The following is a 16,743-nucleotide window of genomic DNA, read 5'->3' on the forward strand; positions in this document are numbered from 1 at the left end:
CTGCTCTGATGAATTCCAGAGACAGGGATGGACAGTGGGACTTGGGGAAGTTCACCTCAAAGCCGAGACTCTGAAGGAGCAAGATGGTCTGATTCGTTGCACGCAGAACTTCGTGGTGAGGACGCTTTGATCAACCAGTCGTCGAGGTAAGGAAACACCTGCAGGCCGCGGAGACGCAGGGCCGCAGCCACTACAACTAGACATTTCGTGAAAACCCTCAGAGAGGTCGCCAGGCCGAAGGGAACACAATATTGGAGGTGGAGATCCCCCACCCGGAATCTCAGATACCGGCAAGAGGCCGGATGTATTGGAATGTGCGTGTATGCCTCTTTGAGGTCCAGTGACAACAGCCAGTCCCCCTCGTCCAAGAGGGGGTACAAAGTAGGCAGGATGAGCATTCTGAACCGTTCCCTGACCAGAAACTTGTTCAGAGCACGGAGGTCCAGGATTGGATGCAGATCCCCCGTCTTCTTGGGAATCAGAAAGTACTGGGAATAAAATCCGGTATTCCACTGGTCCGGAAAAACCTCCTCGACCACCCGAAGGTGAAGAAGGGCCTGAGTTTCCTGCAGAAGGAGAGGCAGCTGAGACTGGGCAGAAGGAAACTCTCTTGGAGGCACCTGACTGAAGGGAAGGGAGTACCCTTCTCGGATGATGGAAAGTACCCAACTGTTGGTGGTAAGACTTTCCCATTGGGTATAGAAATGATGGAGATGACCCCCGATGGGGAGGGGGAAGGCTCCAGGAGGAAGGCAGCCCGAAGGCTCAGACTGGAATTGTCAAAAAGATGGCGCAGGCTTAGCTTGTCGCTGCTGCTGTTGTTGCGGCCGCTTCGAAGGAGGCCGAGAGAACACAAGAATAGATTTCTGCGGATACCGCTGGAGAGGAATTTTGTATTGCTGAGCCGGAGGGGTCTTTGGCTTAAGTCTCACCAGAGAGGCGAAGGACCGTTAGTGTTCCGAGAGGCGCTTAGTGGCTGCCTCTATGGAATCATCAAATAGCTCATTACCCACGCAAGGGAGATTGGCAAGGCGATCCTGGAGATTCGGATCCATGTCCACAATCCGGAGCCAAGTTACGCGACGCATGGCGATTTCAAACGCCGTGACCCTCGAGGCATCATAGGCCGCCTGAAACATATAGAGGCGGAGTTGGGAGAGGGTCTCCTCGAGGAGACGAAATTCCTGACGCCGAGAATCTGGCACCTCCTCTCGGAACGAGCAGAGGGCATCCACACAGAACCGGAGGTAGGACGTGAAGATAAAGTTATAGTTGAGGATACGGTTTTGATAAAGACGGTGACCAAGTTTGTCCATTGTACGGCCCTCCCTGCCAGGAGAGACGGCAGCGTAAACCTTCGAGGGGTTGGACTTCTTCAATGAAGACTCAACCACCAAGGATTGGTGAGAAAGCTGAGAACTCTCAAACCCCTTAACCAGGATCATCCGGTAACGGGACTCCAACTTGGAGGGAATGGCCGTGACCGCATAGGGGTCTCCAGGTTCCGGAGAAATGTTTGCCGGAGAACCTGGTGCAATGGCAAGCGCAGCGCCTCACAGGGCTGATGATCAACACCCATTTCCGCCAGGAATTCCTGGGTATAATGGGACTCAGACTGGAGGTCCAGGTTCAAGGCCCTACCCATGTCAGAGATGAAACGAATAAAGGAGGAGTTTCGAGAAGATGACTCATCCCCCTGAGAAGACCCCGAGCGAGATCTGAGGGCAGCCGAGAAAGAGAGAGAAATTTCCCTCGAATAGTAAGCCAGGGCCTCGGAGTCCTGCGAATGGGAGATCGAAGAGGCTCGATTAAAGTGTCTGGGGGGCGTCAAGGAACGACCCCGTGCAAAGTGGACCGGGGAAGACCCCGGAGTCCGAGGAATCAGCTGGCGGAGCCTCGGAGAAAACGGGGCAAAGGAAAATTCCTCCACCAATTTCAAAGAAGACCCTATAGAGGCTGGCATCTGCCTTGATGGGGAACGCAACCCAGAGTCCAACTCGAGGACAAGGGTGTGCATGGAAGGCTTTGCGGTCGGAGACCTGCCCTGAAGGGGCGGAGAAGACTGGAGGGGTTTTTTTCAGGAGGGGCAAGCTGCGACATAGTAGCAGCGAAAAGCGGGCCCCTGTCCTGGACCCTCAAAAAGTCACAGGTGACTCGGGAGAGGAAGAATCGCTTGAGGGAACCCGATGAGTCTTGCGGGCATGGCCCTGAGACACGAGAGAAGGACGCTCAGGCTGGTCAGACCGAGGCTGGGTCGAGACCGAGGTCAGAGGCGTCAAGGTCGGGACCATCAAGGAAAGCTGTGTGGTAAGTATAGCCTTAAGCATGTCCTCGAACATAGGCACTGAGACCAAAGGCTGTTGGATCGTAGGTGCAGCAGTGCGCTCCTTCGGAGGCGACCTCGAGGAAGCGTATTCCCTATGTGAGGAGGCGGCACTGACATGAGACTCTAGAGGCAGGCTTCTTTGCCGGCACACCTGAGGAGGAAAGAGGAGACTTACCCGAGGCCGGAGTAGCAGGAGGAGCCGAGGCCGAGGGGGACTTCGAGGCTGAAGTATCCAACGAGGGCGCCGAGCTCGAAGCCTGTCCCGCAGGATCCATGGGACCAAAGAGTTGGAGAATCTTGGCCAGCCTCTGACGAAGAGCCCGAGGTTGCAAAGTCACACAACGTGGACATGACTCAGCGCGGTGCTCCGCACCCAGGCACTCCATACACCAATAATGAGGGTCAGTGATGGAGATAACCCGGTTGCACTGAGTACAGTTTTTAAACCCAGAACGAGGCCGGTACATAAGAAAAAGGACGGCCATGGCCCCGTGAGTCCAGGCGGCCAGAACAAGACCGGTGAAGCAGGTCAAAAATATACGAACGGAAAAATAAAGACGCGGGCACAGCGACTCAAATTAAAGTAACCAAATAAGCCGCGGTGCAAGAGGGACAATAAGATCGAACGAAGCAAGGGAGCAGTGCTTCTGGCGCCATGGAAAACAGAACTGAGGCCACGCTGAGGAGACACATGACCTAGGTCGGGTGGAAGGGGCACACGTGCATGCGAGGGCCAATCGCAAGCTTGAAGGTCTTCAAGCAAGTCTGCTTGCGAAAATGTCCGCCAGGGGGCTCCGTTGGTGACGTCACCCCACATGTTGAGACTATGCTGCCTGTTTGTCCTGGGATAATGTGTCTGAATTTATATCTGCTGTCTATATTTTACACTATGGTCCCCTTTTACTAAACCGCAATAGCGGTTTTTAGCACAGGGAGCCTATGAGTGTTGAGAGCAGTGCTGGGCATTCAGTGCAGCTCCCTGCGCTAAAAACTGCTATCATGGTTTAGTAAAAAGGGAGAGGGGTATTTTGTCTATTTTTGTATGGTTGTTACTGAGGTGACAGTGCATAGAGTCATCTGCTTTGACCTCTTTGAAAAAACCCCAGAATAGGAATGATAATTAACATTTTCTCAGCGTACAGTGTGCTTTGTGTTTTTTTAAAATTTTATTGTTGGTAGATCATTTTGACTTGGTCATTTTAAAAGTAGCTCGCAAGTCCAAAAAGTGTGGGCACCCTGCTCTACAAGAAATGATTTTGACTCAAGGGGACATTGAACTTAATTCCTCAGGGAAGATAGGATCCACCAAAGATTCTGAGTGTGGTAACCAGAAAGACTACCATTCCAGTGGAACGAGAGGCACTACGTGCATATATCAGAAATCCCAACACTATTAGACACACTATTATCAAAAGAGAAAGGAGAATAAAGCATGCACCTTTGGTGGAGGAGGCCAGCTCATTAATCCAGTGGGTAGCAGCCCACAGAGCAGCTGTGTTGCATAGACTGTAGAAGCAAACTTCCTTATCAGGAATTCTCTAGCTCTGAGAGGGGGTCCAGTGTTGAACCTCACAGTGACCAAGCACAATGCAGAAGTTTGCAGGAAGATCAGTTTGAGAGCTTAGATGCTGTGTTCTAGAAATGACCATCAAGTAAGGGGACATATAACAGTAGTTGATGGTCATTTTTGATAAACAGAACTCTCCAGTGCCTTGCTCATCACCCAGGACCTGTACTAATCATAGCTCCAGACTGGCCTAGAAGACCTTGTTACGTGAACCTCATTCATCTATAGTTAACTTCTCCAATTTGCCTTCCTTCTCATAACACCCATAGCAATGGAAGCTCTCTTTATATACCCACTCGTAAAGATTAACCTCTACCGGTCTGGAGAAGCTAAAAGAAAGTAAATTGGCAGGTAAGAACCTAATTTCTCCTTTTTAACTTTTGTTTTATCAAACTTCATCTAATACCTACAGTGATGAAAATCAGTCAGCTTACTCTTAAAACAGTGCTATTAGTTATTTATCCAGGCTTACTTATCCAATAAAAGCTCATGGTACTTAGCTTATATAGCAGTGCTGAGGCAATGGTGCTGACAATTTTTTGTTGAATAGGAAAACTGGTAATGATCTTAGGTATTAGGTGAAATCTGATAAAACAAAAGTTAAAAAATTAAAAATTATAAAAAGAGTGTTTAAAATAAAGGCAATCAAGACCAGTGATAGTTCACGTTGGGCTATCTGGGCAGGTATATCTCCAAACCCAGACAGCTGTGAACCCTTGAGGTCTTCGAGCCTAAAAATTGGTACCCTCTTATATATTTATCTATTTTTTAGGCATTTTTGTCATAGACTTGGAATTCAGAGGATTAGTGTGTTTATAGTATATGTAATTACTACCAATAGGGACAACTATGAATCTATAATTGTGATAATATACTAAATAACTACCTTTCTATCACAATACAGGATAGGGGGAGTGTGTGGCGCAGTGGTTAAAGCTACAGCCTCAGCACCCTGGGGTTATGGGTTCAAACCCACGCTGCTCCTTGTGATCCTGGGCAAGTCACTTAATCCCCCCATTGCCCTAGGTAGATTGTGAGCCCGCCGGGACAGACAGGGAAAAATGCTTGAGTACCTGAATAAATTCATGTAAACCGTTCTGAACTCCCCTGGGAGAACGGTATAGAAAAAATTGAATAAATGAATAAAATACAAAAATTATATTTTTTTAATTTTATAAATATACTCATAATTTTTAAATAGTGCTCAGACCCACAACCTTAAGTGTTTAAGTGTATAAAACAACACACAGGCTGCCATCAGACCATCATAGCACCATTATTGTCTGAACCACCTAATCTCTATTGTAAATAAACTTCTTTAATAAAAGTTGAATGGACTTATCTTTTATGGTGGTGAATTTGCATTTGAAGTTCACATAACAGGCAGCTCCATGTTATAAAGTGCTTGTGCCAATCATAAAAGACTCCTGGAAGCCATAAAGTACAAATCCTCCCTTCTACTCGAGTTTCGCGATGAGTGCTTCCTCAAGAAGGGATATCTTAATTTAGCCACCAGGGAGGGACCAACCCATACTGCTCCAGCTGCGCAGGCAACTGACAAACAAAGCCTTCGAATGCTAATTTGCCACCATAAACAATAAGTCCATTCAGCTTTTATTAAAGAAGTTTATTTGCAATAGATATTAGGTGGTTCAGACAATAATGGTGCTATGATGGCCTGATGGCAGCCTGTGTTTTGTTTTATACACTTAAACACTTAAGGTTGTGGGTCTGAGCACTATTTAAAATTTTATTTGAGTATATTTATAAAATAAAAAAAATATTTTTTGTATTGTAATAGAAAAGTAGTTATATAGTATATGTAAACCATAGAAAAGCAGTATATTAAATCTATGACCCTTTACATATACAGTATATTAAAGAAAGATACTGGGATTATCAGATTTGTTAGATCAAGGAACGACTTGGAAAAGAAGCTTCTTTCTAGCCAAAAAAGTCATTCATATGGTTTACAAATTGATAAAACTAGCTAGACAATATACCCTTGCTCTGGAAATAGCCAAATAACTTCACTTTCTCAGCAATATGTAATAGTTCAGTATTCAGTTTAAGGGTTTAATCTCTATGGCTATTTTAATTCCTGTGCCTACTGTAAAGAGGGGATTGGTAGTAATTCAAGTTTTAAAAACATGATACTAAATGAGCACCTTAAAAAAAAACAACCCCAAACAAAACCCCCATCAAAACAACCACACCCACATGATGCTGCAGAATTTTATTCAGTTTAGAATAAGTACCTACCAACAGTACAAGCATCAAGATAAAACTCTACAATTGTTTTGTTTCCAACCACAAGACCTTCATCCTATTTCAAATGCCAACCAAAACGCACTGCTCCAAATTAAAATACTTTCAGCTCCATCCATGTTAATCTAGACTTCTCAGAGATCCACCTAACCCTTCTGATCTTTCTGCAACTTTCCAAAACACATTCTACATGCCATTTTTCAACTTCACATCAGTCCATCTGAAGCACAAACTTTCTTAAAACAAGGCTTTTCTTTACATTATGCATACCAGCAGAAAAACTCATTTTACAGCTAGCATTAACAGAGAACAATTACTCTGTACAGAGAACTGCAACACCACGTTCATAGAAGCTGTGAGGATCTTCTTTGGTAGCGATGTCAAAATCCACAGTAAAGATCAGATCTGCACGAGTGAAGTTCAGATACACAGGAAGTGTAACCTTAAAAAGAGAATTGATTTATATTTAAATTTTATAAAACAAAATATTGCAGAATGCATAGCAAGCTAGAACAAACAAGTGAATATAATACTATTGTCCATCATTTATCACATTTACAGTAGACTCTCAGTTAACCATCACCCAAGGGGATTGATACAGTAAATGTTGGAGAAATGTAGTTTCTGGTTGCTTGAGAGTTACTGTTAAAAATAGGCCTAATTAATACTATACCCCATACTATGTCATACCATAAACTGTTCCAGACAAACTACCGGACATGTAGTAGGCAATGCGTGGGTATACTCTGGTGTGGCATGCCAAGTTTACACTTAAATTTTTGCCAGAAATTGATTTTATATTCAATTTTATTTAAAATATTACAGTATTTTACATTTTTTTCTGGTTGCTTGAGAGTTCTGGTTGAGTTCCAGTTAACAGAGAGTTTCCCGGTTTTGTTTGTGCAACTTAAACATATCAATTGAAATTTAAGCATGAGGACCCCACATTTAAGTCAGTTTGATGGATAGTTATGCCGTACTGACAAATATTACAACAGAATTAAAACTATTCACAAAGTAATTTAAGCCATCACTGCACCTCCTTTTTTTTTTTTTTTTGAATATATTTTTATTATAAAAAAGGGTACAACAAGGCAACTAATTGCCATAGTGGGAAAGACCAAAGGTCCGTCAAGCCCAGTAACCTATTTCCAACAGTGGCAACCAACCCAGGTCCCCAGTATGTAGCTAATCTTGAAGATGTCTGATGTGTTGAGTATTAATTATGGAAAATGTCTGGATGGTATAATATAAAAATGGCTCCTACTCCAAAGCTGGCACTTATTGTGCTCTAGCTGTGTCTGCCACCTTCTGGAAGAGATATGTATCATATAGGAATTATTTCTTCTTTAAAACAAAAGCACATATTTTTACTAAGACAAAGAACAATGACTATGATGATAATAGCTTGAGGATTCCTGAATGATGTTAGGCTTCTTTTTCTAAGCTGCAGTGAGAGAGATTGTATGTGTGCTTACCACAACAGGACGTACTTAAAATATATGTCTACCCATAGCATAATCAGAGTTGCTCACAGCCATGGACTGAATTGAAGAACTCTTCCAAAACTTTCAGTCAGTTAATTTTGTCAGTTTTGTGTCGTGATTAATTTTGTTCTTCAAGACAAGATTCATTTACTGTAGGTTATTCTGGTGCCAAAACTCACTAAGTCCATGGTATTTTAATGACTGTATTGAATATTTTCTGTAATATAAAATTCAACTCAGTCCAAAAACCACTACCTATTTTTCTCAAAGCTGCTTCTGAACTGAGTGAGTTTTGGAAAAGTACTCTTCAAAGTGACCCCCACTCGATATTCAAAGCTGTGGCATGCCAAGCTTTCAGCATTGGATATCTGGGTATCAGCAGTCACCTGGAAGTTAACTGGGTACTGGCTGATATTTGGTACCTGGTTCACTTCTGGGTAACTGCTAATACTTGAATATCCAATGCTAGAGGCCTTGCATGCCCAGTTACTTAACCGGTAAATAGACTGAAAATCACTGCTGGCTAAGTAGGTGCTCCGTCCCAGATGGCTGGTTAGTAGCAACAGCAGCAGCCGGGTTTAACTGGGCAGCAGCTTCTCCGTTTGAATATTGAGCAGATTTATTTTTGCACGGATGGGTAGAGTGGACCTTCTGTGCTAATCAGCTAGTGCAGTTACATTACCGCATACTAACTGATTAGCACAGGACCACCACATCAGCCCTTACTGCCTACAAAATAGGTGTCAGTTATTTAACTAACATGGTAATTTTTTAAATGGCTGTATGCAAATAGAGATATTAGCATATGGCTACTAATCCAAAAGATAGAAAATCAGTCATTTTAATGCTGCAGTAAAAATGGCCTTAGCGCACAGGAAATGTTCATTTAAGGGCATACTAAGACCATTTTATACTGCAGTTTAGTTTATCTTTTACTGCAGTGTTTATGTTTATCACTTGCATAGTTATCATGCTACTTGTTTGTGCTATACTCCACCTCATTTAAATACTTCATATCTCAAAAAATGGAACAAAAAGAGGCTAATATAGATGCAGCATAAAAATTCTAACTTAGTGATCATTAAGTTACATTTACCGTATATACTTGAATATAAGTCGAAACCCCCTTTTCCCCCCAAAAAAGGAGGAAAAATGGTTGACTTGAATATAAGTTGGGCGACTTAATATTCAAGTGTCCTGCCCCGTCAAGCTCTGCGCCCAGCCCCCTTCCTTCCTTCCCCCCCCATCAGGCATTGATTGCACCTGCCCCCTTCCTTCCTTCCCCCCCCATTAGGCATTGCACCAGCCTCCTTCCTTCCTCCCCCCCCTTGTCAGGCATTGCACCAGCCCCCTTCCTCTGTCAGACTCTGCACCCAGCACCCTTCCTTCCTTTCCCATCAGATTCTGCACCCTCCCTCCCAGGCCTAGCCTCATAGGTACCTCATCTGGCGATCCGCGGTGGAGGTGCAACGGGCAGGAGTAAACTTTCCAAGTTCATGCCCTTCTGCTAACCGGCCACCAGAGTTTCTTCGCTGCTGAGTGACACGAGCAGGAGTGCAATTTGGCGCTGCTGCTCAGTACTGAGAGGCATCCTTACTGGCTCCCGTGAATTCTTGCGAGAATTCACGGAGACAGTAAGGATGCCTCTCAGTACCGAGCAGCAGCGCCAAATCACACTCCCGCTTGTGTCGCTCAGTGGCCTAAGAAACTCCGGCAGCCGATTAGAAGCAGGGCAGGAACTTGGAAAGTTTGCTCCTGCCCGCTGCACCACCACCACGGATTGCCAGATAAGGTACCTATGAAGCAAGGGCAGGGAGGGAGGCGGGGCAGAGCTTGGCAGCGGCCTGAAAAAAAAATAATTCTGGGATGGAGTATTGACCTGAATATAAACCGGAACCCCCATTTTTGGGCCAATTTTTTGGCCCAAAAATCCCAGTTTATATTTGAGTATATACGGTAGTTCTGTTGACACCAGGAATATATTCTCACAACCTGCCCACCTTCCCTAGTTGACTTCTTAGCTTCGCTACTGAACCGATGGTCTTGCAAACCAGTGTCAGGCAGGAAGGTACTGGCACGCACCTGATATAGGCACTGCCTAAAGATTTGAAGTGCACTATGCAGTGTCCATACTGGGTTCTATGGATAATGTCACCCACATGTGAGAATATATGCCTGCTGTCCTTTGCTGAAGCAAGAGTTAAATGTTAAATTAAATGATGCCATTAACCAGCTGAACAATTTAAGGGCAAGTGAATGAGATTCTGAAAATTTCTAACAGTTTTATCAGTGGTGAACTAGTAATCACATACTGAGCCACTGTGGCCAAAAAAGACTAAAAAGCATAACTAAGACTCAGGCTTAAAAACAGTTTCCCATTTTAGAGAGCATGAAAGTATTAAATATATGCTACTGTTGTCAGTTTGTGGTTATATATATGGGTTCACAATACAGGCTACTTACTACATTAGCCTTTCTCTCAGTACTGGTCTGCTTGATCCAACGAAGCTGAGTCAGCGGTAACACAGTTGAAATAGCATTTGAGAGGGACAGCTTATTATTACTGCAGGTAGCACCCTGAAGCTTTAAACCTACAAATACAAAGAAGCACCTTTATCATAGATCAAAACTCCCCCATAAAGTCCAGTAATACAATAATACTTATGCACTGTTGCATTCTCACCCCTATGTACACTGAGCTGTGTTTAGATGAAGTATTTGACCCACAGTTCCTCTCTGCTGCACTCCCACAGAAATTAGAGCACACTCTCATCACAATTTGAAGAGAAAGATCTTGCCATCAGGTGTGAAAGCTTCCTTAACCTATAGGTACTTACTCAACACAGATATGGTGCTACTTAACAGGATCTTATAGCCAGGGTCGGTTTTAGACATGCCGGGGCCCAGAGCAGAAATTAAGCAGGGGGCTCCTCTTCCACTTGTCCTTCTCCCAATTCTCCCATGCATCATTACTACCATATACATATAATGACTTCACACACAAAACACAAACCTTCACCAAATACAGAACAATGGATCACAAATGAAAAATAAAAATAAGAATACCAAAACTGAACTGGAAACCCCAAAATGTTAAACTCAGCAAGTACTTCGTTTTGTACTAAACACAATGAGTGGCATAACCATGAGAGGAAGCTGAGCTTAGGCCCTCTCAAAATGAACATCTCCCTTGTTGTAGCTGGTGTTGATCCCCAAGCCTCACCAGCTGATGACCACCTCCTCAGGTCCGGTGACCAGAACTTTCCAAGTTCTGCAACTTGCAACAGTATTTCAGAGCTGCTGCCTCTCCACTCCCTTGGCTTTCATGTATGCATGAAAGCAGTGGCAGCTTGAGGATACGGCCACTAGCTGCAAAGCTGAAACAGAGACGTGGTCTTCAGTTGGCAGAAATTGTGGGATCCCCACCAGCTCAAGTATTTATATTTTGCATTCAGGTGGGGAGAAAATTTTGTGCGCATCCACCCATTTTGGGCTCCAGCCCACCCTCTCAATGATTAACAGTAGGCAACAAAGGTACCGCTGGTCTCTGCATTCTATTTATAATGTGACTCTTTACAGTAGAGGATAGTGTGTCCAGGTAAGAGGTCCAAAAATACAAAAAGACCTTACTCCAACTTCTAGAGAAATGAGCCAACATTCCCAAACCATTAAGAGGTGAAAATTTATTTCTCCAATACAAGATAGTGGGTGGGAAGTCCTGTAACCAATTATTTTGAATACATTTCTTCCCCAGGACATAGCCTTTACTAAGGAGTAAATTATCCCCAGCAGAATGTCCCCCCCCCCAATAACCCCTAGCAAGGAAAATAATCCCCTCAAGGTGACAAGGGAGGGCATAGCCTACTAGGGATTGAAGATACAGACGTATTTCTAGCCAAAAGACACAAATCTTTGGACAGGACCATAGGCCATGTACTAGGGAGTTATCTGTCCTGTTACATTTGAGGCATTTAGGTGTAGGGGCACACCCAAAATGAAAAGCCTGCTGCTGAGAAACATATCCCCTATGAATAACTCTAAATTGGCACTCCTATAATTCCGCACTCTGTACCACCCGAGGAATTGCTAGAACAAGATGAGTCAGAGTGGCTAAACCATGCTGCTTGCCAAAGTCATGTGCCCACAGGGACAACAGCTGCTGATAGTCTTGCCGGGATTGCAAGGGCACTAGCCTTTGGTGGTACTGGGATACCGAAAGCCATTCCTAATAAGCATCAGTGAAGAAATCCCTTTTTTTTCCAGTTCCAAAATTTATTGAAATTTTATATAATAAACATACATACAAAAAAGGCGAGAATATAAATTCTGAAAAGCTTGTTTATAAACTATATCATCACAATGCAAAGGGTATTCATGAAATTTCTAAGAACTATCCCCAAACCCTCCCATCCCACCCCATTTGCAGAGAGTGAAAAACCATACATACATTCATACCTATAGATACATACTTATCCATTCTTTAATAACACTCAACTATTGTCTACATATTCTTGTATAGGTAACCACAACCTTTTAAATTTAGCCTTCTTGCCTCTCTTTTCCATTATGGTTGCCTCATATTTACCAATTAAACAAACAGGGTTCCACTAAAATTGAAAAGATAAAGACGCATCTTTCCATGTTTTTAGAATGCAGCAGTAAGTATTGCTATTAATTTCTTATTATCACTAGTCATATCAGCAGAAGCTTCGAAGAGATTGAAAATTACACCCTCATGTCAATGAAATATCCATATATAATAGTGTTTGAACACGACTCCACCTGTTGCCAAAAATCATGAACCATGGGACAGTAAAATAACATATGATCTAGTATGCCTTTTTCATGACCATAAGATCAACATATAGGGGAATATTCAGAGTTAAGCTTATTTAATTTAACAGGAGTCCATACTGCATGTGTCTAACCACAAAAAAATAGAGATTGTTTCATAGAAGCAGATTGACAACATCTGAGGCGCTTGAGGAATATAAGTCTCCAGTGATCAATTATAGACAGTTAATTCACACGACCAAATGTCATAGTCCATCTGTATTTCGAGTCCTGTGAGAACTGACAGCAGTCATTCAGGGAGCGGCGCAGGGGCTCGCTCCTGCCTTGTGCGCCGTTGGTTGAGGAGGCAGCTCCTGCCTTGTGCACCGCAAGAAATGAGGAGGCAGCTGATACACTGCTGGACCATCAGAATTTAAAAAGGGACTGTGTGTGTGTGTGTGTGTAAAAAATTTATATTCGTTCCATATGACACAGTCATTTCCACTCACTTTTTTTTTTTTGGGGGGAGGCGAGGGGGAAGTGCATCTTATGGAGCAAAAAATATGGTAAGTTGTAAAGCATCCACTAGCCAAGTCTCCAGGAAAGTAGACCGTGTTTGAGCAGGTATGGATTCCGGGAGACCCACCAGCCACAAATTATTCCGGGGTGACTGGTTTTCCAGATCTTCTACTTTGGCTTCCAGCTCAAGGTGGTGTGAGGCCGTGGTTTGGGAATCTGTTGTGAGCACATGGACAGTGTCTTCCACCGAGTCAACTCGTCGTCGTTGCACTTCCTGCAAATCTTTAGTAATCGCTGTAAGCCGCTGGGTCCATAGCATCCAATTTATCTAGGATTTGTTGAAGTTGTTTGCCCACCGTGTGTTCTAGCGCTGCCTGAACCTCAGTAGTGATCTCCGCCACCCCCGTGGAACTAGATGAACTTGGAGTGGGAGAGGTCGGTGCTGCACAAGTTTGGTGCCAACCAGCTGCAGATATTGGACATAGGAAAGCCGCACTTTTCCCAGAGTCTTGGCAAATTCACACGGGCAAAATAATAGGGGTGATGCTATAAATGAAGGTTATTCACTGCGGGGTCCTCTTGAGCCGATGTGACTCATGTCTTCATAGCTCCATGGTTCAACCGGAAGTCTCCCCTCCTTTTTCTTTTCTGCCTCTGTCCACTCAAATCTCGCACTCTCTCTCATCCTTCTTTTTAAATTTTCAGCTACCTATCAATTTTCCATCTCCTCTTATTCTGCACATATTAACTCCAGAATTTGTTATTTTACCAAACAGCATTCAAATATCTCTCCCTTCACCCCAAGCCAGCATCCCACTCACTCTCCTCTTCCCTTCCCACCAGTTGCCTGGTCTCTCTAAACTTTATCATGTGTCTGGCAGCTGTAGCTCAACCCCTCTCCTTCTATTGCAGGTCCAGAATTTCTCTACCTCCACCTGCATCCCACCCTCTCACTCTCCATGGGTCTGGAAGTTCCATATACACTACACCTGGTCCTGCAAACATACTAGTCTTCACCAGGGATTAATGCAGGATGCCTTCCTTTCACCACATCCCATCTGCATGGTGCAGCATGTTGCCATTGGAGGAGGCAGAAGATATAACAGAGAAGGCCTCTGGGTTATCTGACGGCAGCCTGCATTAATTGCTGGCAAAGACTTGCAAGTTTGCAGGACCCAGAAAGAGGAGATTGGAGGAACTGCCAGACACATGGAAAGTGGGAGGAAGAGAGGCAGGCAACACAGATCCCTGGATCTTCTGCCATTAGATGGGAATCCTCCAGGATTCCCTTAAAGTGCACTGATCTGCCAGGTTCCTTTATATTTTGTCTCCAGTTGCACCTTATCAGCCTGGGTGTGACCCCCCTTCTAAAGCTACATTCATAGTTAGAATCTCCTCCTTGTATGCTCAAGGAGCTGAGAGTGCTGACTTAAGAAGAAATGGAAAAAGCCTTGGTATGTATCTTCCATCTCTGAGGAATGCCAAGGAATAACAACCAAAAGAGTAAACAGAGGTTGGTATATTCAAAAGTGAATGGTTTTCCTGAAATACCTCAGCCCCACCACTCCACCGCTATGTTTGCTTCAAAACCGCGGGAGATTTACGTGGTAACTCATCATAGGTATTAAATTTATCTAAATGCTGTGGCAATTTTTCAATATTATTGTCATTTTTGTAAACTAAAATAATGTATTTTTAATTTTTAATATAGTATATATACTTAGCTTTTAACCACACAGCTGGACCTGGGAGTCTGACCCGACATGTTTCGCACAAACAGTGCTGTTTCAAGGGTCTCCCGAGGCCGCCGTTGTCATCCGACTCACAAGTACAACTTCTGTTCTCATGGTGGCCAATCCAGGTCACTAGTACCTGGCCAAAACCCAAGGTGTAGCAATATTCCATGCTACCGATCCAGGGCAAGCAGTGACTTCCCCTGTGTCTCTCTAAATAAGAGACTATGGACTTTTCCTCCAGAAACTTGTACAAACCTTTCTTAAAACCAGCTACACTATCCGCTCTTATCACATATTCTGCCAATGCATTCCAGAGCTTAACTATTCTCAGAGTGAAAATAAATTTCCTCCAATTGGTTTTAAAAGTATTTCCCCGTTAACTTCCTCAAGTGCCCCCTAGTCTTTGTAATTTTTGACAGAGTGAAAAATCGACCCACTTGTACTTGTTCTACTCCACTCCTGATTTTGTAGACTTCAATCCTACCTCCCCTCAGCCGTCTCTTTTCCAAGTTGAAGAGCCCTAACCGTTTTAGTCTTTCCTCACTCACTATTAGTTTCGCTCTTATCAGTAGTTTTCCTAACATTACATCTAAATAAACTGTATATTTTTCACATATTGCATATTTATTCCTTTTAATTGCAGCCTGATCTCCTTTCACATCATTTACTACATTCCTAGTTCCCTGTTCTTGCACAGGCACTTCTTTCTATCACTGGGACTTCAACAGGATACAGCTGCAGTGATCAAAATCTATTTAAAAAACTTTAAGTAACAACTTGCCAGTAATGCTAGTCAAGCATTTTACCAACAATATTAAATTAAAGCATTTTTCTTGCTTAATATATTAGCAGATCACTAAGAGCTCCATAAAGGCCTTATTGTTTTAATCTGAATTTGTATGTCTGGTTGTTATTCCTTGACATCCCTCAGAGATGGAAGAAAGGACAGAGGGTGAGGGGTAGGAAATCTGTCCACATAGTTATTCAGAGTAACCAAAAGCTTCTCTGGATACATATTTAGCCCCCATATGTAATGTATCATTCAAGTGAGTTTCATCGGTCAGGTATGCCTTAACAACAAGATTGAAAACCATTGCTCTAAAACATCAAGACCACTAAGTGCTTGCCTAAGGCATTCCATCTGATTGTAAATCTCAGTTAAACTAGGAAAGGAATTTAACAAACTAACCTGTTACTCCAAAACTATAGGCATCCAGGACTGCATTCTGAGCGGTTGTAACACTAACTTCCAAACTGAGTTCCTCCAGAGACCAGCTGTTTGCCTGTGCCACATACTGTCTTGTGGCAGTGATGTAAGCTTCCGGAACGAACAACCCACCAAGCCAAACATGAAGATTCTGTTAAAAGAAAGCTCAATTCATAAATGTTAACAGTTCCTGACGAGTCCACATTAGAGAGTTGCGCGGGGACAGAAATCCCACCCGTCCCCACCCGTCCCCGCCAAAATCCCACCCATCCCCACCCGTCCCCGTGAGGAATCCCTCCGTCCCCACCCGTCCCCGTGAGGAATCCCTCCGTCCCCACCCGTCCCCGCGAGGAATCCCCTCCGTCCCCACCCGTCCCCGCGAGGAATCCCCTCCGTCCCCACCCGTCCCCGCGAGGAATCCCCTCCGTCCCCACCCGTCCCCGCGAGGAATCCCCTCCGTCACCATCCTTCCCTATAAACTTCAGAAATAGTTATTTTATTTAATTATGCTACTGAATTAAAGGCTCTGGTAGAGACCCATTTACAAATAAGCAAAGAGACTATTAATTTGGAAATATTAATTGGGAAGAATACATACTTTGTAAATGGGTTTCTACCAGAACCTCTAATGTAAATATAAAATATAAATACTCAGCTGATGAGAACCCACAAACTGTCAGCTGAGGACTTCCTTTGCAGTTGGCCTGGGGTCCCTTTTGCCAAGCTTGGCAGGCAGCAGTAGCGTCCCTGAGTCACAGATGCTGGCACCTCAGTGGCTCATGGATGCTGCCAGCGACTGCTGCGCTTGGTGGAGGGGAGTTCTGACCATCTCTAGAGGAGGTCCTCTGCTGGCGGTGCTT

The 16,743-nt window shown here is 43.9% G+C and overlaps 1 protein-coding gene across 1 annotated transcript in view; it reads right to left on the bottom strand.

Annotated features, from left to right (window-relative positions):
* Nucleotides 1-6,114: 6,114 nt before the first annotated feature.
* The window catches only part of DYNC1H1 (dynein cytoplasmic 1 heavy chain 1), a 312,112-nt gene continuing 301,483 nt past the window's right edge, over nt 6,115-16,743 (bottom strand). The window contains exons 76-78 of the mRNA XM_033953397.1: nt 15,866-16,034; nt 10,112-10,239; nt 6,115-6,603 (exon numbers count right to left, since the gene is read on the bottom strand). Of these exons, the coding sequence (XP_033809288.1) occupies nt 6,475-6,603; nt 10,112-10,239; nt 15,866-16,034 (426 nt within the window). The 3' untranslated portion in view covers nt 6,115-6,474. The remainder of the gene's footprint in view (nt 6,604-10,111; nt 10,240-15,865; nt 16,035-16,743) is intronic.

Source organism: Geotrypetes seraphini, chromosome 7 (assembly GCF_902459505.1).
Source record: "Geotrypetes seraphini chromosome 7, aGeoSer1.1, whole genome shotgun sequence".
Lineage (NCBI taxonomy): Eukaryota > Metazoa > Chordata > Amphibia > Gymnophiona > Dermophiidae > Geotrypetes > Geotrypetes seraphini.